The 20,836-nt window shown below is 40.2% G+C and overlaps 1 protein-coding gene across 4 annotated transcripts in view; it reads left to right on the forward strand.

Annotated features, from left to right (window-relative positions):
- Positions 1 to 20,836, forward strand: part of BTBD9 (BTB domain containing 9) — a 416,542-nt gene that overhangs the window by 297,476 nt on the left and 98,230 nt on the right. For all 4 annotated transcript variants that reach the window (XR_005987172.1, XM_041750949.1, XM_041750950.1 and 1 more), the window contains one exon: positions 12,677 to 12,866. Coding sequence is in view for 3 of the 4 variants with exons in the window: in XM_041750949.1 (XP_041606883.1) it covers positions 12,677 to 12,866 (190 nt within the window). In the remaining variant the exon portion in view is untranslated. The remainder of the gene's footprint in view (positions 1 to 12,676; positions 12,867 to 20,836) is intronic.

The following is a 20,836-nucleotide window of genomic DNA, read 5'->3' on the forward strand; positions in this document are numbered from 1 at the left end:
CGCTCTCTCTCTCACACACACACACACACACACACTCCCTTTCTCTCTCAAATAAATAAATAAAATCTTAAAAAAAAAATGCTTGTACCCGTTTTTCATTTCCCAAAGCACTAAGTGTAAACCATTAAAAGAAGCATCGAAAATACTAGCAAAAGGCTCTTTTTTTAAAATTACTTTTATTGTATTTTAGACAAAAAATTTTTTCATCACACACTGTAAGTCTACTGGAAAATACAGCATGATTCTGTTTCCTCAGTCTAGATTAACTTTGGCCTTCAGAAGGTAGTATACATTGTATGTTTTGCTGAGGCTTTTTTTTTCCCCCTGATAACTCCTTTACTTAGAGGTATGAATAGAATTGTTCCAGGTCACCTGGAAGACTGATTGTCAGTCTTTGAAGCCAGGTAGCCAGATTTTCTCAGGGACCCCAGGTTCAGCCTTTAGGAGACATTACCTCCACCTCACCCAGGGGACTGCTCAGCTTCCCTACAGCCCTGGGCTGGTCCCTCAGGCTAAAACAGGGAGAGTGCCCAGAATCATGATTTCCCATCAGGCATCCTGTGTGGTTTGATTACAGAGTCTCTGTTCTGAGAGCCTAATATTCAGAAGTTGAGACTTCCCTTTACCCGTCTGTTTCTTCTAAATTCCAGTCTTGCTCCCTTGAGATTATCAGAGATTCTTCTCTTCTCACACAATTCAGTCTAAGATGGTTTGTGGGAACTAAAACATGTGAGAATTTGGCATTCTCTCCAATCTTTTTCTCTCTGCCTCCAAAAGGTGTGGCAGAAAGATTCTGCCAAAGCGGAATTATAGGAGCATACTTGTTACAGATCCAATCAAGACTTTTTCTGTACAATGTACAGGGCTCCTCACTACTGACACAGCTTTTAGTAAAAACTCAAATTTTATAGTTTTTGATGCATTTTAAAGAAATACCATTTAAGATCTTAAGACTTAAGAGTGGGCAGCCCGGGTGGCTCAGCGGTTTAGCGCCACCTTCAGTCCAGGGCCTGATCCTGGAGACCCAGGATGGAGTCCCACGTCGGGCTCCCTGCATGGAGCCTGCTTCTCCCTCTGCCTGTGTCTCTGCCTCTCTCTCTCTCTCTGAGTCTCTCATGAATAAATAAATAAAGTCTTAAAAAAAAATGACTCAAAAGAGTTATCCATGATCCCAGAATCATTCTGACTGAAAACTGTTAGAGTTTGAACCAGATACATCCTTCAGCTTATAATTTAAAAAAAAGCTACTTCTTTGTTAAAGAAAACACAAAAAAAGAACAAAAACTTTATTTAAAAAAAAAAAAACAAGAACAAAAACTTCCTTACAAAAAGTACTGAGTAAACCACTACTTCTTTTGTGGGGCTTTGAAAAAGCCTTTTGCATATCCTTCGTTCTGTGCCCAGCATGAATGTGGAACACTCCCCCAGTCTGTGTTAACATCTCTGATCTTGAGTCATAAAATCCTTGTGGCTTAATGAGACCTTTCAACCTATAGTGTGGAACAAAAATAATTCTGTTGATTTCAACATCTTTTAGAACATAAGGAAAAATAAACATGTAAAACTTATATTACTCATAGAAAAAAACACCTTTTATATTAAACTTTGTAATTTTTTTGAAAGTTTTCAAAAATTACAAAACCATTTTCAATGACTCAGTATGTTCGGTATCCTCCCCTCTCCCCCCGTATCAGCTTGAATAACTTGCCCTGATATAGGGGGCACATGTAGTCTTTTCTCTGATAGATTATGTCCAGAGAAAAGAAAAAAATCACCCCAATGAGATATTGCCTATTAGTTCAAACATATAGTTGGATGTTTGGGATGTCTTTTTTCTTACACCTGAATATGCCTTTGTCCTAAATTTCAAGGCCTCACAGAGTGTTATCTCTTTTTGATACACTGCAGTGGTTACTGCTGTTAAACATCTGATGCTCAATTCTTTAAGGTCTTTTTGAATTGAAGATTTTCACAGCTAAAACCTCCAGCATTCACAGCTAAAAACTCCCCACATAAGAGAGTAAACCTCTTAAACGGTTAGTTCTGGACCACGCTTTCCTTCAAAGGCCCCAGTGTGAGTAGAGAATCCACTGATCCTAGTGAACTTGTACCTTTGAGATCCACTGGCCCCACCCACCTCACCTTGGCCCTGGGGATAACCACCTCTGATTTCTCACCTTCATCTTCTGGAAGGCTGCTGTTACCTCTAGAGTGTTTGAGACTGTGACCTTATAAAGTTTGCATATGTTTGGGGAAGGGGCCAGGCAGCAGGGCATTTGAAGTTTGGAAGTGTTACCTCCTCCTTTCACTGGCTAAATGGAGCCCAGCATGACTGTCAAAGTCCATACAGTCTCAGGAGATGGCATGATTTGGGCAACCTTGATAGTCTCAGAAGTGGAGCTAGAACAGGAATGATGAGAGCACAGAGATTCATACTACCTAAAACAGATGGGAGTGAAAGCAAAGAGAAAAGAAAAAGAGGCACAGAGGAATGGGAAGAAGGCTGCAGCATTCAAAAGGCATGGTCTGCTTTCTTCCTAAGGGCTTCCCCAATAGGTGCAGAGAGGTACTCCCATCTGAACCCTTTGGGTTTGTGTTAGGAAGCATCCCTCTCACGGATATGGGAACTGGGGGGAAATTTGGGGAAGGAGTTTAAAAGTTGCATGTCATACTCAGTGGTTTATCTTCAGCAATGTAATGTAGTGTGATTGAAAAGTGATTTTTTTTTAACCTGACAGATAAAACTAGGAATTAACATAACTTAGTGCCAGTGTTGTAGAATACATCTTGGTAGCTTTTTGATAGTTTCCAAGAATGGTGGGCTTGTGCTCTAATTAGATATTGTTCTTTTACAGCTGTTAAGATAGAATAGCTGTAGGTATTTTTTCCTTTGAATTACTTGACCAATGGTTGGATTGCAGTTTGGTTGGAAGTTTGCGTGGTCAGCAGTAAGTTCCTATTTAGGCTTGGGGATAGGTCCTAGGGTGAGTCCCCCTTTAAAAAAAAAAAAGTATACCTCAGGGGCACCTCAATGGCTCAGTCTGTTAAGCATCTGACTCTTGATTTTGGCTCAGGTCATGATCTCAGAATCCTGAGATCAGGTTCAACGCTAGGAGCCTACTTAAGGTTCTCTCTCCCTCTCCCCCTCTCCCCCTCTCCGCCCTCCCGCTTGCTCCATGTACTCTCTCTTAAAAAAAAAAAAAATGTGTGTGTGTGTAGGGGAATATCTAGGTGTGATCTTAAACTAATAGCCTTTAATAGCCTTAGTAGTCTTTCTGAAAGAAATTCTTTGTGAACATCTTGTCAATGGAGAAGAATTTATTCCAAGACTATTAAGCATATGTTTGCTGCATAGACCGGTGTGCTATTAGAAAACAGTTGGTAATAAAAACAGCCAGGGAAACATTGAATGAAGCCTAACACAAGAACGGTTTATGAAGATGACAGTCCTCTGCAAGTGCTAAGTGTTATTTCATTTTTAAAAATCCACTTCAAGTGGGTCCCCCCCGCCAACCTCTCAAAGGTGATCTCTGGAGACAGTTGAATAACATGTCAGTCTTATCTTTAAATAGAGCTTGTATAGGTGGCCCTCAGGTCATGTCCAAGTGAAGTAATACTGCCTTTTAAAAAATTTATTACTCCAGAATTAAATTTACTGGCAAGCTGTTGGCCACCCCTGGTGCAGCGTATGAACAGAAAGCAGTAAAATTGTTTTCAGATCACTTTTTCTGCAGCTCCTCACAGTCTGAGTCATCCCAATATTCATATACTTGCAGAATGTATACACTTTGTTAACATGCAACGTTTGCATTCAGAAGCAGCAAATTAAATTTGTCTGAGCAGAATTGTTATGTACATGGAGAGGGAAAAGTAATTTCTGCCCGGGCAGTTCCCCTTTTGCCTTTTGCTCATAACATAGGCTATGGTAATAGGTATGTAGCTGAAGGATGGTGAAGGAAAACCAGAGAGAGACAGACAGGAGATGCTGGATTTTGGCAGTACGGTTTTGTAAACAAAGTGACGCAAATTGAGGCAGAAATTCCATGGGGACAAGGGAGGAAACTGGAAGACTAGAAACACAGTACAAAGCCAAGTCCCATCCAGATGGCATTTTTAATAAATTTATCAGATGCATATTAAAGACTAATGAACATTCAAATGGGGAGTGGCTTGGCCCTGTGAAGAAGAAAAACAGTAACACCACCTTCTGTGCTTTGCAGTCAGAGTCACTCCCTAAATTTTCCCACTAAAAAAAAAAAAAAAAAAAAAAAAAAATTCCCACAAAACTTATTCATACCATCATGTAATTATTAGACTGTTCAACCAGGCAGGCTGCGGTTTGTGTTTCTAGGAAGAGGAGTTAATAGCAGAATTCTTTTCTGCTGAAATTGGGGAAAAAAGTGGTCTCTATGTGTTACTAAGCCCAGCAGTGACTTTTAGGACCAACCTCTTCTGGAGGGGCTCCTGTGGTATAACTAAAGCAGAGAGCTCTCCCCACAGGCCTAAAAGAGCTTTTCTGTTCTTTAAAAGCCACACTGTTATATACATTCCTCCTCTCCCCAAAATGGTTTATCCATCAGCAAATGTTTTAGTCTACCATGAGTGACCACACTTTGAATATTATGGGATAAACTTTTAGGAAAGGAGAAGTCTAGAGGGCTGAGGGTGCGTGTAATGCTTATATAGCAGCTCTTCTGCACTGGGTATATTTGTTTTCTTTTTAATGTTTAGGTCAAGACCCAGAGATTGATCATACTTTACTTTTCTAAGAAAACTTTCACTGAGAAAGCATTTTTTGTTTCTGCTTTATTCAGTAACTTTTAGCTTTTTTAGCTTTTGGTGAGGAACTGTGTTAAGGTTAAGTACCACAACCTACATAAGCATCCTTTTTTTCTGATTCTAATTCATTCATTCAGCAAATATTTATCTAACACCTACTATATGCTAAACACTGTTTCTTGACGGTTGAGACTAGAGCAGTGAAACAAAGGAAAGCTCCTGCCCTTATGAAACTCACATTCCAAATCTTTTTTCTTTTTCTTTTTAAGATTTTATTTATTTATTCATAGAGACACGGGGGTTGGGGGGAGAGAGGCAGAGACACAGGCAGAGGGAGAAGCAGGCTCCATGCAGAGAGCCCTACGTGGGACTCGATCCTGGGTCTCCAGGATCACACCCTAGGCTGCAGGCAGCGCTAAACCACTGTGCCACCGGGGCTGCCCCTCACATTCCAAATCTGATTATCACATTAAATCAGATTGACATACTGGTCTGGATAGTAATAATTGGCACAGTGCTGGAATGATGGTGTTATTTTGGTTGTTTATAAAAGGTCCTTGTCCATTGTGTTTATGCCTAAATCCCTGTTCTTTTCTTCTTTCCATTAGTTGATATGGTTTAGTCATTATACTGATAATTTGACTCATTATCAAAAAGTAGGAATGAGAATTAAGAACAGTGGTAATCTTTTGATCTTGTAGATCTTATTAGGAGGTACAGTTGCTTATCAAGAGTTCTAGCAAAAGCTATTTCTTAAAAGGAAATTTGGGACTTGGGATAGATTTCACTGATACAGTTCATCTCTCTACGTGTATGTTGAGATATGTCTGTGTGTGTCTGTTTTGGGCACATTTTGTAGATCCAAACTTTGACTAATAAACATTAGTGAATAATTATGCCAAGATCAAAGTGGTATTGTATCCTCCAGCTCAGAGATACAAGATTCTTTGGTAAGAAGGCACAATTCTTCAATGTAGCAGATATGTTAGACTACCTCAAGATTCCAGAAAACCGGAGGGCAGTTTTGCTTAGAGAAAATTTTAGAGACTGAAAGAGTCTTCTTGAATAAACCCACTTATAAATGTGTCTATAGCAAAAGAATTCTTAGCATTTATCCCAGCCTTGTTTTCCAAAGAGCTTGAAACTGTACTGATACAAGTGATGATTTTGTGATAATCTCCGATGCTGCTACACTAATTGACCACTAGTTAAAAATCACATTATCTAGGGATAAAGTTGTGAAGCAGTAAGGTTGCATAGATGGAGATTGACAGACTCAGGAAAAGTCCACAAAGACAAGTGGCAAGAACCTAGTAGATGCTACAGAGGTTATCAGTGTTCAAATAATCATAAAGGGTTTTATCCTTTCAGAGGCTTGCCATCTTTCAGATCTTCATAAAAACAGTGTTAAAAACTGTGAAACTTGAAAAAAAAACACAAAATTCCATATGTGCAAAAGAACATAAAGAATATATATGTGAAGTTTGGGAAGTAGGAGTCCTGGCATGCTGACCACTATGCTGAGTAGACTACTACCAAACCTCTAAAGCCCTGTATGTGCTTCTCTCCCAGTTGCTTCCCTACTCTCTTCGTGAATTTCAGCATCCACTGTTCCCCTGGATTTCCTTTCTGAGTTGACCACACAAGCATGTATCACTAAATGACAGAAGTGTAATCATGCTCCATATATTTTCCTGATGTGCTCTCTCCTTAACCAGTTTTCTTTGTGAGACTGACCCTGGTTGATACACATAGCTCTAGTTAATTTATTTTTCAATACTGTGTAGTTTTTGTTTAATAGTGAAATTTCAATAACTCAGTGGACAGGCTGAACAGCAGATTAGACACACCTAAAGAGAATGTGTGAACACAAATAGTAATTTGAATTAAGAAATTTCCCAGGATGCTTCAAAAAGAGGTATAGAGAGAAAAATGAAAGGAAGGTTAAGAAACAGGGAGGACAGAATGAAAAATTCCAACAGAGGTCCAGTAAGAGTTCAAGAAGAAAAAAGGAAAAGAATAGAGTGGTACCTCGGTGGCTCAGTTGGTTAAGTGTCTGCCTTCGGCTCAGGTCATGAACTGGGGATCCTGGGATGGAGCCCCACATCAGTCTCAATGCTCAGCGGGGAGTCTGCTTCTCCCTCTCCCTTTGTGTGCCACTCCCCCTGCTTGTGCACTCCCTCTGCCAAATAAATAAATGAAATCTTAAAAAGAAAGAAAGAAAGAACAGAGAAGGTGAGAGAATCAGTATTCAGGGAAATAATGGCCAAATCTTCCAGACTTGATAAAAGCCATAAATACTCATATTCAGTCCTAAGAAAGGTAAATTTAATCTACCTCTAGGTATAAGTTAGGTAAAATTGCAAAAAATCAAAACCAAGAAGAAAACTTTAAAATTAATTGTAGGCAAATAACAATTACAAGTTAGAAGGATTGCAGACTTTAGCAGACATAACAGTAGAAACCAGAAGACTATGGAATAATATCATCAAAGTGATGAGAAAAAACAGCTTTTAACCAGGAGTTCTGTATCAATTAACCTATTTTTCACGAGTGGTGGCAAAATGCACTTTTCAAACAGAGACTTTGCTGAGTACTAATGGATGTGTCTCAGAAAGAAGGAAGTTGAATCAAGAAGAAAGGAGGATATAAAAAAAATAATAATGATGAATAAATTGGTTAAGTGTGGATAAATAACTTTTTACTGTATGAAAAGAAGAAAGGTTAATGAGTTTCATTTCAAGTACTTAGAAAACAAAACAATAATTTAAAAGGAATTAAAGGAAGAAATAATGAAAAGAAGAACAAGGGTGCCTGGGTCGCTCAGCTCAGTTGAATTTCAGAACTCTTGATTTCGGCTCCGGTCACAAACTCAGGGTCCTGGAATCCAGCCCAATGTCTGGCTCTGTGCTGAGTGTGGAGCCTGCTTGAGATTCTCTCTCCCTCCCCCTCTCCCTACTACAGTCACACAGGCACCTGCTCATGTGCTCTCTGCCTCCTCCTCACAAAAATTAATTAATTAATTAATTAATTATTTTTATTTTATTTTATTTTTTATTTATGATAGTCACAGAGAGAGAGAGAGAGAGGCAGAGACACAGGCGGAGGGAGAACCAGGCTCCATGCACCGGGAGCCTGATGTGGGATTCGATCCCGGGTCTCCAGGATCGCACCCTGGGCCAAAGGCAGGCGCCAAACCGCTGCGCCACCCAGGGATCCCATTAATTAATTAATTAATTAATTAATTAAAAAATACAAAGAGTAGAATTTACTGCAGTAGGAAATGAATCAACAAAACCAAAAGTTGGTCCTTTGAAAACTCTAATAAATGAGACCAGCTATAAAGGCCTGCTCAAAAAAGAAGGAAAAGGTACAAATCCAAATATGTGGCATGAAAAAGAGGACCTACTATGAAAATTTTTATGCAACTGTATTTGAAAGTATAGATAAAATGAAAATTTTTCCTGAAGGGGCCAAGAATATCAAACACAATTTGTAAGAAAAAAGGGAAAGAAGAAGGGAAAGGCAAGGAAACAAAGGTGTTTGTTCACTTGATCAGATTTTAAGATTACTATAAAATTATAGTAATTAAAGCAGCATAGTAAAGGCAAAAGGCTAGGCAAATCAGTGAAGCATGGCACAAATCTTAAAAAGAGACATGAATATCTATGAAAACTGTGTGTGTGACTGAAATAACATAAGTTAGTGGGGGCAAGAGTTCATTAAATGGTGGTGGGGAAATTGCCTTCACCATAAGATTAGAAGATGAAAAAGAAAAAGAAAAAAAGATTAGTAGATGAAAGTAGATTTTCTGTGTCACACGTGATAGATCAGAAATAAATCCTAAATAGATCAAAGAACCCCACGTGGAAAGCAAAATCTGAGAACTTTTAGAATAAAATATGGGAAAATATCTTTATTAATTGAGGATAGGAAAGAATTTATAAACAAGAAAGGAAAGGCACTAATCTTGAAAAGATTAGTATTTCATCTCAAAACATAAACCAACAAAAGATTGGTATCCTACAAATCAATTAAGAAACAGTGGAAAGGGGGATCCCCAATGGCTCAGTGGTTTGGCGCCTGCCTTTGGCCCAGGGTGTGATCCTGGAGACCCGGGATCGAGTCCCACATCAGGCTCCCTGCATGGAGCCTGCTTCTCCCTCTGCCTGTGTCTCTGCCTCTCTTTCTCTCTTTGTGTCTCTCATGAATAAATAAATAAAATCTTTAAAAAAATAAAAAAAGTCAACAGCAAAATTTCTAAAAAAAAAAAAAAAAAGAAGAAAGAAAAAAACAGTGGAAAAATAGACAAAAGATAAAGATACATAGTTTACAGAAGAGAGGTGGAGAATGATCCCAGGGGAGGGGGTATGGGGTGGGGGGAGACCAAAACCATACAACCTCACCAAACAGAAAAATGAAAAGCTAAAACAAATATTAAGTCACAGTCATCTGTCTGATGTTACCAAGAGTTGGTAAGGATGTGGACCAGTGAGTTGAGAGTGTAAACTTTTACAGCCACTTTGGTGAATACTTTGGCAATATCCAGGAAAACTGAAGGAAACTCATAGCCATGAGTGTAATTCATGCATATACACCTGTATAATATCTTATGTATTCCTTTAAGAAACTCTTACCTGTGTACACAAGACACCTTTGTAATCACAAAGTAAACAGTGGTAGCAATCAAAAGGTCCCTTAGCAGGAAACTTAGATAAATAAGTTTTTTGGCATATTTACAGGTTGAAATATTTTCTTTTTCTATTTTTTTTTAAGATTTTACTTATTTATTCATGAGAGACACACAGAGAGGGAGAGAGAGAGAGAGAGAGGCAGAGACACAGGCAGAGGGAGAAGCAGGCTCCATGCAGGGAGCCCCACGTGGGACTCGATCCCATGTCTCCAGGATCACACCCTGGTCTGTAGGCGGTGCTAAACCGCTGCGCCACCAGGGCTACCCAATATTTTCTATTCTTTAAGTGAATGGACTAGATTTATTTTTTGATGAAACTTCCTTCATCCTGGTTTAATGTTTGTGGTAAAAGTTAATAATGCTCACCAAGCATTCCCTTTTCTTCTCCTGGGCACACAACAGGTTTGCACTTTCCCACTGCCTTTGAAGTTAGGTAAGGCCCTGTGACTTGCTTTGGTCACCCAAACATGAGAGAGGTGATGTGTGTTACTTTGAGAGATGAGTCTTAAGAACCAGGACCTAGCTCACTTTCTTCTCATTGCTGCTGTAATTGAGAAAATTCACATCAATTCAAAGCCTCTGTCACTTGGGTCTTTGGGTAATACAATGAGCAGAACTGCTTTTCTTTTTTTAGATTTTATTTATTTGAGAGCGAGAGCATGAGCTGGGGAATGGGAGCAGGGGGAGCCGGAGAAGCAGACTCCCTGCTGAGCAGGGAGCCCCACCCGGTGCTGAATCCCATGGGTTCAAGACTTGAGCCAAGGCAGACACTTAACTGACTGAGCTGCCCAGGTGCCCACAGAACCACTTTTTCTGATCATCATTGAATACACTGGGTACACAAAAAGTAAATATACTCTAATAAATAAATATTTTAAAATAAAAACAATAAACATGCACCGTAGAAAGGGAGAATGGGGACTGTTACTGCAGCCTAAGCTACTATCTACAGTATTATTTTATGTCTCAGCTCACTTTACTGTGCACCTTGTGCTGCTTCGTTAAGTTCTGCCTTCCAAATCACCCAATACTTCCCCTTTTGCATGAGATAGAAGTACCATGACTTAGCCTCCAAATATAGTCCTTTCTTATCTTTCCAAATCACAAGGAACTTCTTTCTGAGCCCCTTCCTTCTCTGTGAGGAAACTATCCTTAGAGGTTATTTCACCAATATGTTTGCCTGTTGCTTTGGAGTTAAGCTTGATAGCTGAGGAATTCTTCACCAGAAATCCATCCTCTCTCCCTTCCTCCTTCCCCTTCTCCCTCACCTCTTTCTTAAAGATATATTTATTTATGAGACAGAGAACATAGAGGGAGAGGGAGAAGCAGACTCCCCACTGAGCAGGGAGCCCAATGTGGGGCTCAATTCCAAGACTTTAGGATCATGATCTGAGCTGAGGGCAGGTGCCCAAGCGACTGAGCCACCCAGGTGCCCCCCCTTCTCCCTTTTTTATTGGTGGATGGCTTCCTCATCTGCAGAGAACAAAGCAATTAGTGAAGCTGTGTAAGATGAGGCCTCAAATAAGGCATGCCCAGTTTTGGAAAATAAATGCATCATGCAGGAGATACATGTAAGATTATTTACTCCACATCATTATAAAGGTGGAAATGTTTTGGCATGGTTGTAGTACTGTTGACCCTCTTTCTTCAGAGAGTATATAATATACTGAAAAGTACAGTATATATCTAATGAGAAATTGTCTTTTTTTCCAACCTATTTTAAAATTATGTAAAGTAAGTTACAAATCTTGAATGTAAATAGCTGGGCCTAATTGTAGATAATGGGCTGAATAATAAATTGAAACCCCAATACTAGTAAATGCACAGAAGAGGTCCCAAGAGACTTTTATTATTCTCTTCTCTGTATTTAGAGAATCTACATCATTATTAGATAGCTATCATTTTGTGGAAACCCTTGGCTTTTATAAAAGAATAGGTTGATATGGATTTGAAGTAGAGAGAGAGACTCAAATCAAAACAGAGCTGGCGTTTCAAAATACAGCAATTCATGAACAAAGAAAAGAGCATTGTGTGTTAAAATGCCTGGAATAGTAAACAAACAAAAAAGGGAAAGAAATCATAGCTGAGGGCAACTGGGTATTCTGGAAAGGAATTGATACCATTTCCTAGATCATCTTCCTGCTTTATGAATTCTAAAACACTGAATTTATATATATCATGTTTCTCTAAACAAATTTATTGTATTTACTGAATACAATAAATATATATGGTTTAGAGAATACCAATAAAACAAGTGCCTGTGTACCCACCACCTAACTTAAGAACAGAACAAAACCAGTACTTTTGAAGCCCCCCAACCCAAGATTTCTTTGCAATCAAATCAACTACTATTTGGACCCAATGATGGGAGTCCTTGAAAGATTTCATCACCCTCTTTCTAGATATATTATCCTGAATTTCATATAATAATTCCCTGGATTTCCTTTTTAGCTTTATATTTATGTATGTATTCCTAAACAATGCATATTTCTAGTTTTGCCTTCTTAAAAACTTTGTAAATGAACTCATACTGTGTTTTGCTTTGCCTTGCTTTTTTTACTCAACATTGTGTGTTTTTCTTGTTTTAAGGATTTTGGGTTTTTTATTTTTATACTTTTAAGATTTTATTTATTTATTTGAGAGAGAGGGAGAGAGCATGAGCAGGGAGGAAAGGCAGAGGGAGGGGGAGAAGCAGGATCCCTGCCGAGCAGGGAACCCCATGCCTGGCTCAGTCCTAGGAACCTGACATGTGACCTGAGCTGAAGGCAGCTGCTTAACCAACTGAGACACCCAGGTGCCCTGGTTTTTGGTTCTTTAGAAGTCAAGATTTTTTTATTTGGTAAACTATTCTGGTTTTTCAATTGTTCTATTTGTAGATAGCTGTAGTTCATTAAGGTAAATTAATGCGTAGTTTCCCGTTGTAGTAATATTTTGAAATGTATTTATCAATTCTGTATTTTATGTGGGGTATCATGTTTCTTTATAGTAAAATACTTCAGGGTTAATTACTACATGTGGTTTGATTTGTTCCAATCTTAGATTCAACTTTTTTTCTTGAAGCCATATGACATGGGAAATGTGTTCCTGTCTTGAGATAATCAGGATATTCAAGTTTCCCCTTTATTGTTGATTTGGGATAGTAATTCATTTTGTTCATAGCACACTATCAATATATATTTGGCTTCTCTTGTGTTGGACTCACAGTTCCCATGGAGAATGTTGCAACGATTGCCGATTGTGCCAGTGTGATTGAAGGGGTCAGTCGAAGCCGGAATGCCTTGCTGAATGGCGACACCAAGAATTACGATTGGGATTCTGGCTATACATGTCATCAGCTAGGAAGTGGTGCGATTGTGGTTCAACTGGCACAGCCATACATGATCGGGTCAATACGGTAAGAATATTCCTTTTCATTCATTACTTTTAAATGGAAGACGCACGTACAAATTCTGTTTTGGAATAATGACAATCCCAGTAACTTCAGTGAAGATACATTTCTGTTCTTTGATCTAAATATTGAAGCAGGGTAGGGCAGGGGACAAGGAGATACAGGGTGCTTGTTTGAATCTTCTGGTGGGAGAATACACCAAAATTAGTCAAGAAAGGTTATATAGAATCAAAACTAATTTTCAACTTCAGTAAATTTATATATGAACTGAACATGTGAATATGAGACCTGGTACTAAAAACGTCTTTTTTTTTTAAGATTTATTTATTTATTTATGAGAGACAGAGACAGAGAGAGAGAGAGGCAGAGACACAGGCACAGGCAGAAGCAGGCTTGTTGCAGGGATCCTGATGTGGGACTCGATCTCGGGACCCCAGGATCATGCCCTGAGCCAAAGGCAGACACTCGACCACTGAGCCACCTAGGCATCCCCCCCAAAAATCTTCTTAATGAAAATCTGGACTTTGGGTGGTTGTTTTTATTTTGTTCTGCTTTGTTTCAAGAAAAGAACTTTAACCCAACATTGCTTGATTTATAGGATCATATGATTTTGAAATGTGAGACTGGTGACATCCCCTGGAGGATATACTTTTAGTTCAAGAGAGCCATGTGGGTATTGAATAGGCTGCCCTTTTTTTCTTTTCTTCTGAAGGTTCCAGGGTCTCTGAAAATCTAATGTACATATATTTATATGTTTACATTTATGTTTAACAGTAGGTAAGGTATTTTACATTATATCTTAGCCTGCCAGGGACAGAGATATCAGTGGGATGAGGCTGTCTCCCCCCCCCCCCCCATCATGCTCCACCACATTTGCTGTGTTATTTCCTATTCTCATCTTAAAGTCATTGTGTAGAAAGAGAAAAAAAGACAAAAAATAAGGTAGTAGGATTTTAACAGGCAAAGGTTTATTGATGTTTAGGCTACTAACCACAGAGGTTATGTAACGTGCTAGTCCCAGGGCACACTGATGAATGATGCTGAATTTCTGGGAGAATTCAGACTGTGGATTTCTTCATTTAAATTGTCAAGTCTGGGGATCCCTGGGTGGCACAGCGGTTTAGCGCCTGCCTTTGGCCCAGGGCACAATCCTGGAGACCCGGGATCGAATCCCACGTCGGGCTCCCTGCATGGAGCCTGCTTCTCCCTCTGCCTGTGTCTCTGCCTCTCTCTCTCTCTCTCTCTCTCTCTCTCTCTCTCTCTCTCTATCATGAATAAATAAATAAAATATTTTTAAAAAAATAAATAAATTGTCAAGCCCTTTTCATAAAGGGCCACATACGGGTTAACATAGTCAACAAATCACATAGATAGAGAAAGCATGCCTTCATAGTGCAGACCACACAAAACACGCTTTGTACTTACAAAGGGGGAAGAGAAGCCACCACCAGTCTGGACAAGCTACCAGTGCAAATAAACCTCACTGGTCTGGACAAGCTACCAGTGCAAATAAACCTCCGTCAGATAGCAAACAATACTCCATCCTTCCTTTTTTCTCAGCTGCATCCATTAGCTAAAGCAATCATAGGCCAACTATTTAGTAAGCCATTCTAGAATTTTTGACATAGATGGTGTGAAACTTATCTGAATATTTCCCATTATAGTCTGTCCTTCTTCACTTTAATATTTGGGGAACAGTTGTCCTTCTCCTGTCACTGGCACTCCTTATAGTCTTCACAGTTTCTTGAAGATTACCAGTCGTGTCTCTGAGATTACATCTGCAATTTCTTTCAGCAGGCATGGTGTGTAACTCACCGGAGCCAGGAGACTTGGAATCATTTAAATTGACTAGATTCTTTCTTTCTTTCACTTCACCTATTTGGGGCTTCAATTTTCTCTTTATTATGTTTGTTGTGCCATTTCTAATTTGAAGACCAGTCTTTTCATCAATGAAGATGGAACAAACTAGCAGCCTAGTAGCTCTTCCCACTCTCTTTTAATGTCCCATGTATTCTTCTGCTTACCTGCTATTCTAGCCCCACCCCCAACAATGTGACATGTGCATCTCACACCAACATGTCAGAAATGGAATTTCATTATCCCCTTTCCCCTGCTCAAGTCACCTGGAGATATACCCCATCTCATTCGGTGGCACCCCTCATCTATCCCTAGACTGAGCTGAAAACTCAGTCTGAATTTACTCCTCTCGCTCACCTCCCCTCTTCAACCAGTTCTGTCAGGACTGGCTCCTGCATGTCTCACAAAGCCTTCCACTCTTCCCCCATCCCCATGCTATTACCACAGTTGTACCTTTTATTTTCTTTCTCTACCTCATCTCCCAGACTTCCAGCTGGCCCTTCCTTCCCCACCTGCATCCATCTCCCCAGCCCAGATCTGATGTGGTCACTCCACTATCAGAGAAAGTTCAGATGAAGCCATTTAAGAATTATCTGACTTCTTCTGTTGACACAAGTTTGCCTCCTGCTTCTCCATCCACCCCTACACATGCCTGTCTTAGCTTGTACAGTTACTTGCAGTTTTGCACGTGCCACCCCTCTCTCACTTCTCTGCCCTCAACTCTTGGAACATGCTGTTCTCATTGCTGGTATCTTTCACTACCTTCCCACCATCTCTTTTTTTACATGGCTCTTGTTCCCCCCTTCAAGACTCCACTCCTCTGGGAATGCTTCCCTAACTTCCCATCATCTCCTGGGCTAACACAGACCTTCTCTTCAGTCATTCCAAACATTCTCTGTGTAGCTCCTATGAAACATTTGTCATATTTGTATTATAATCATTTACATGCTGCCTCCCCCCAACCTCACCTGGCACATAAAGCCTGTGGCAACTCAGAATAGGCATCCTTTGACAGATCAAATGTGCAGATGAGGTAGTCTGTCAAGATAGAAGGGGAAATTACAGCAGGTACAGTAGAAGATCTAGAATTTTAGATTCAGCAGAAACACATGAGGTCACTGCCAAGATGGCAACTTGGAGTGAGACAAACAGGTTCTTTGTGTGGCAAGGCAACCGTGACCTCTAGTTCTACCCAAACAATCAAAGATACGGAATCTGACTCCAGAAAAAGATGTCATCAGGGCTTAAAGCAAGAGAGAACAATGCCTATTTGGCTTTCTTTAAATATGGAATGAAAATAGTTTCCCCAAACTATATTTTTCTTTCTGGGACTCAGAGTTGCAGTAACAAGCATCAGTACAACCAAAGGAAGAATTGTATATCTCAGCCACCAAACTTCCTTAAGCCCAGCTATTGTTTTTGCAATGAGAAAATCCATGCAACTGAAGCCCTGTATAACTAGCTGAGCACTCGAAGAGACACGTCTCTGTGAAACTAACATTATGTTGTCAGGATCTGCATTTGCCTCTTCTGTGACATTATTAAGAAGAAAGGGAGAGGGATTTCTTAACCACCAATGCCTGTGGCTGATGCTGGATATCCTGGCAGGCCATAGTTAGCAGCTGCTGATGTGCCCAGACAGACATTTATTGATAGGAAACTAGATCAGTGGCACCTCTTCATGGAGATGGGTAATTGACCAATGACAGGATGATTAGTCAGTGACATTTGACCCACAGCTTCTATTGCTTGTGATGACTGACTTGCTTTCCTAGTCACTGTATCTACAAAAGCTCAATGATTCTGAATTGACATCGAGAAGGAAAGTGCTATAGAGCTGAATGACTAACATTTTCTTCATCTAAGAAGGAGGAGATCTTGCCATCCTGGAAACTCTTCCTCTGGAGAAGCCCAATCGCAGGGTGACACTGGTTTTAAAAATTTAGGTTTCAGGACACCTGGGTGGCTCAGCAGTTGAGTGCCTGCCTTCAGCTCAGGGCCTGACCCCAAGATCTGGGATCGAGTCCCACATCAGGCTCCCTTCAAGAAGCCCGCTTCTCCCTCTGCCTGTGTCTCTGCCTCACTCTCTCTGTCTCTCATGGATAAATAAATCTTTTTTTTTTTTTTTAAATTAGGTTTCTTTGTAGATGGTGACTATGAAGGCAAAGGATTGTCTTGATCACTGCAGTCTTTTTTCCTAAGGGAGGATGTAATTATTTTGTGGGTAAACATGTCTTTCATTTGCCTGTCTTCATCCACAGAAATCATTTCTTCCTTTCCTGAGCCTTTCCCAGTAACTGGGTAGGCAAGCAGAGCCTTCTTCCTTGACAGACAATACTTGCACCTAACCACAGCCGGCAGTGCCTAATCCTGCAAAGTGTCTGGTCCTAGTATCCTTGTGGTGATCTGGGGAGGCTGATCTTGAAACCTGACCCCTCACCATCCCACCCCACCCCCATTTTCTTTCATTCACTTCGCAAACATTTATTGAGCCTTCTACCATGTGCTGGGCACCGTTTTAAGCACCATGGATAGAGCATTGAAGAAGGAAAACAAACATCCGCGCCACCTTGGAGCCAATGTTCTCCTGGGGGTGAGGAGGGGAGATAAACAGTAAACACCACTATTTGTAACAGGTCAGATTCTTAAAGTACTGTATGCAATCAGGAGGAGAGAATAGGGGATAGAGACAGTGTGGTTTTAGACGCATGGTCAGGGAAGGCCTGTGCAGAGCCTGAAGGAAGGGAAGAGCAGGCCATCCAGGGATGAGCATCACAGGCAGAGTACCAAGGCCCCAAGGGGGGAGCATGTCTGACAGGTGACAGGGCAGAGGCCAGTGTGCCTGGAGCAGGGTGAGGGGGCCAGAGAAGTGGCAAGGCAACTAGGAGGCACCAAGGAGGTGACTTGGAGAGGCAGCAGCCCTGAGATTTGTCGCTGTTTCTGTATTCAGTTGCCAACTTCCAGAATCATTCCACCCACCACCACATATCCACCTCAGCATTTCAGTAGCACCAGGAAAGGAGTTTTCTTGGCTAAGGAAAAGAGGGGCCGGGTGTGGGAGGCCGCCATGCCTTCAGAAGCACCTTCCTTGTTCCTGACCTGCCTTTATCCCACCAGCCCCTGGAAGAGACTGCAGAGGTTTCCAGTCCTTACAGCTTAACAGGAAACTTGCTCCCCAGCTTTTTCTTTTCTTTTGTTCTCCCAAGAGCCAGAGCAGGCTGTGTAACTGGAAAATAAAGAAGTTTGGCTTTCTTGTTACTAGGTTTACAGGCACAGCCAAAGTTATTCATTGTATATGAGAAAAAGAGAGACTGTCTGGAATATACCTTCTGTGTGGATAACTGAGTAGTAATTATGTCATTTTTGTGCCACTTTAAAACATTAAAATTTATATAACAGGAAATCTTCAGAGGCCTGACCACATAAAAAGGCCAGGGTAAAGTCATAATAACTAACCGAATCTACCTAATGTCTTAGTTTATAGTCCCTCTGTTGCCTTAGTTTAAAACTTAATATCTTTCTACTTGCTAATCGTGATATCTTTATCAGTGTTTTCAGGCTGGTATGAGAATCACATATGCTGTATATTACGTACACCTGTCACCCAGTCTTTTTCAGCTAATCATCGACAGCACTTTGTGGAAACTCTAATTATAAGATAGTCAGTTGAATTAACAATTTTTACATTAGCCTGAAAATGATTGTTTTGTAATTGATATGTGCAATACTCTAAGTAAAACTCCCCTAATGCTTTAACTAACAAACCTAATTGCAAGTAAGTAGGCTGTCCAGAGATGAAACCGTGTACATAGATACAGCTAAATAAACCCATAGCCTTTCTGGGTGCTGTGAGGTTTAAGGAGTTAATGACACAAAAATAATTAGAGTTATTCAGTTGAAAAATGTTACATGAATATAATATGTTAGGACAAAATGGGTCCAGCCTAAAGTATGTTCTTGGTGGGTATTCATAATTTCTTTAGTCTGTGAGGATGAGCCTCTTTTTATTTTGCAGTAGGAAGAAATAAATGTGGCACAGAATGTCCAAAGCATGAATAGGTTTATGTCTTACAGTTATTAAACATAGAGAAAATGAAGCAATAACAAGTTGATCTTTAAAAAAGAAAAAATTAGGTATGCCATTGTGGTCCTTATTCATCCCAGGGTATTTTTCTTTCTCTGGTAGTGTCAAGCCCATGCCTGGTTCATCTGCCCTCTCGCTATTGTGTGGCCACAACCAACTCTAGATTATCTCTTCCATTTGTAAATTACGGAGACCCCTTTTTGACTGTTCTTTTTCCTTCTTCCACTGCTTACCGCCTACGGAGCCATTGCTCATCCACTTCCCTCCCAAAGGATAAGTACAGAAAAGAAAAAGGAGAGGAATCACCAACCATTCAATTCTATTTCCTATTTAACAGCTCCAAATGAAGGCTTGGTCAATAAGGATGGGGAGAGGAACTGAAGTTAATGATGCAAATGATGTCTTGTAATTGTTTGAGTATTTTCTTTTTATTATTATTATTTTTTAATTTATGATAGTCAGAGAGAGAGAGGGGCAGAGACATAGGCAGAGGGAGAAGCAAGCTCCATGCACTGGAAGCCCGACGTGGGATTCGATCCTGGGTCTCCAGGATCGCGCCCTGGGCCAAAGGCAGGCGCCAAACCGCTGTGCCACCCAGGGTTCCCTGTTTGAGTATTTTCTACATCTATGCTGTCCTCAGTCTCTCATAAGACCGCAGATAATCTCCAGGTGAAGGTAGTGATTTTTTAGTACTGAGAGGACGTGGGTCCTTGCAGCAATTTCCAGGTGCCTAGTACAGTACTCTGTGCTGTGAGTCCTCAATAAACACTCATTGACTGAACTGACAACATAGTATGTTAGTGCAACTAAAGGGAGTTCTGTCAACTAAATTGGACATCATATTTGCTCAGTGTGTCTGATTTAAGTGTATGTGAGGAAACTGCTAAAGATGTGGCATCTCCAGCAAATGACTGAGATTAAGCTGTGGAGTTAGGTGCTCACATTAGCACAGGGAAGGACATCTGCCTCACGCGCTTCATGCCCCTTCTATTTCCTTCTGTTTGAATGCTGCACAGGCAAGCAGTACATCCATTTACATCAGAAGAGCCTTCTTTGCAACCTAGAGAGCTGGAAATTTCCTTTTTATGGTTTAAAGAATACAACAAACATCTAAATATATGACTCCTCTGGCTTGGATTAAGATTGCCCATAATTCTAGTCAAAATTGGAAAGATATTTTACACAATTTGCTTCATATCAGTCATGCTGAGCATCGTCTGTCACAGCCCTGAACCAAAGAATTCTTCCTTGTCTCACTGATCCATGATTTATTTACCAAGTGTTTCTCTCTCAGCCTATCTGCCTCACACTAAAGTCCTCTCTTATCACCCTCAGAACTCAGAACTCTGGTTCCCAGAAAAACTGTTGAATAAAAAATTTTATCTGTGGTTCCCAGTAGACACTGGAGTCTGGGCTGGGTGACTACTTAGGGGACCAGAAATCCTGGAGCCTGGAAACAGCAGAGTTTGGGGGCATGGTAAATGTGTCTCAGCCAGTTTCATTCTAGAGGTATTTCAAGACCAGAAAGTATTGCTATGGCAACTAAGTTGCATGTTGAAATTACAGGAGGGGCACTAGAATTCAGATGTTCTTTGGAAAAGCTGGAAAGGTTAAATGCCCAAAAAGTGTGTGTGTGTGTGTGTTTGATTTACCTCACATGTCAGCCATTTATCTCTCTTGAGTGATTAGAGAACTTGACAACTAGTCATCATAAAATATAGCTGGATACATAAAAACAAAATTTTTTCTAGTTATCAAAGATTAACCCATCAAGAAGACATTTTTACACAGGGTATTGGCCCTATTTGACTCAGTATTTCATGCACAAACATATGTTTAGTAATAATCCAGTATTTTTACTTAAGACATATGTAAGAAAAATCTTCAGAAACAACCACAAAAAAAGTAAGAAAGTGGCAGGAAATACATATCAATCAATGATTACTTTGAATGTAAATGGCCTAAATGCTCCCATCAAAAGACATAGGGTGGCAGAATGGATTTAAAAAAAAAAAAAGCAAAAACAAAAACCAAG

The sequence above is a fragment of the Vulpes lagopus genome, chromosome 1 (genome assembly GCF_018345385.1).
Source record: "Vulpes lagopus strain Blue_001 chromosome 1, ASM1834538v1, whole genome shotgun sequence".
In the NCBI taxonomy this organism is placed as follows: Eukaryota; Metazoa; Chordata; class Mammalia; order Carnivora; family Canidae; genus Vulpes; species Vulpes lagopus.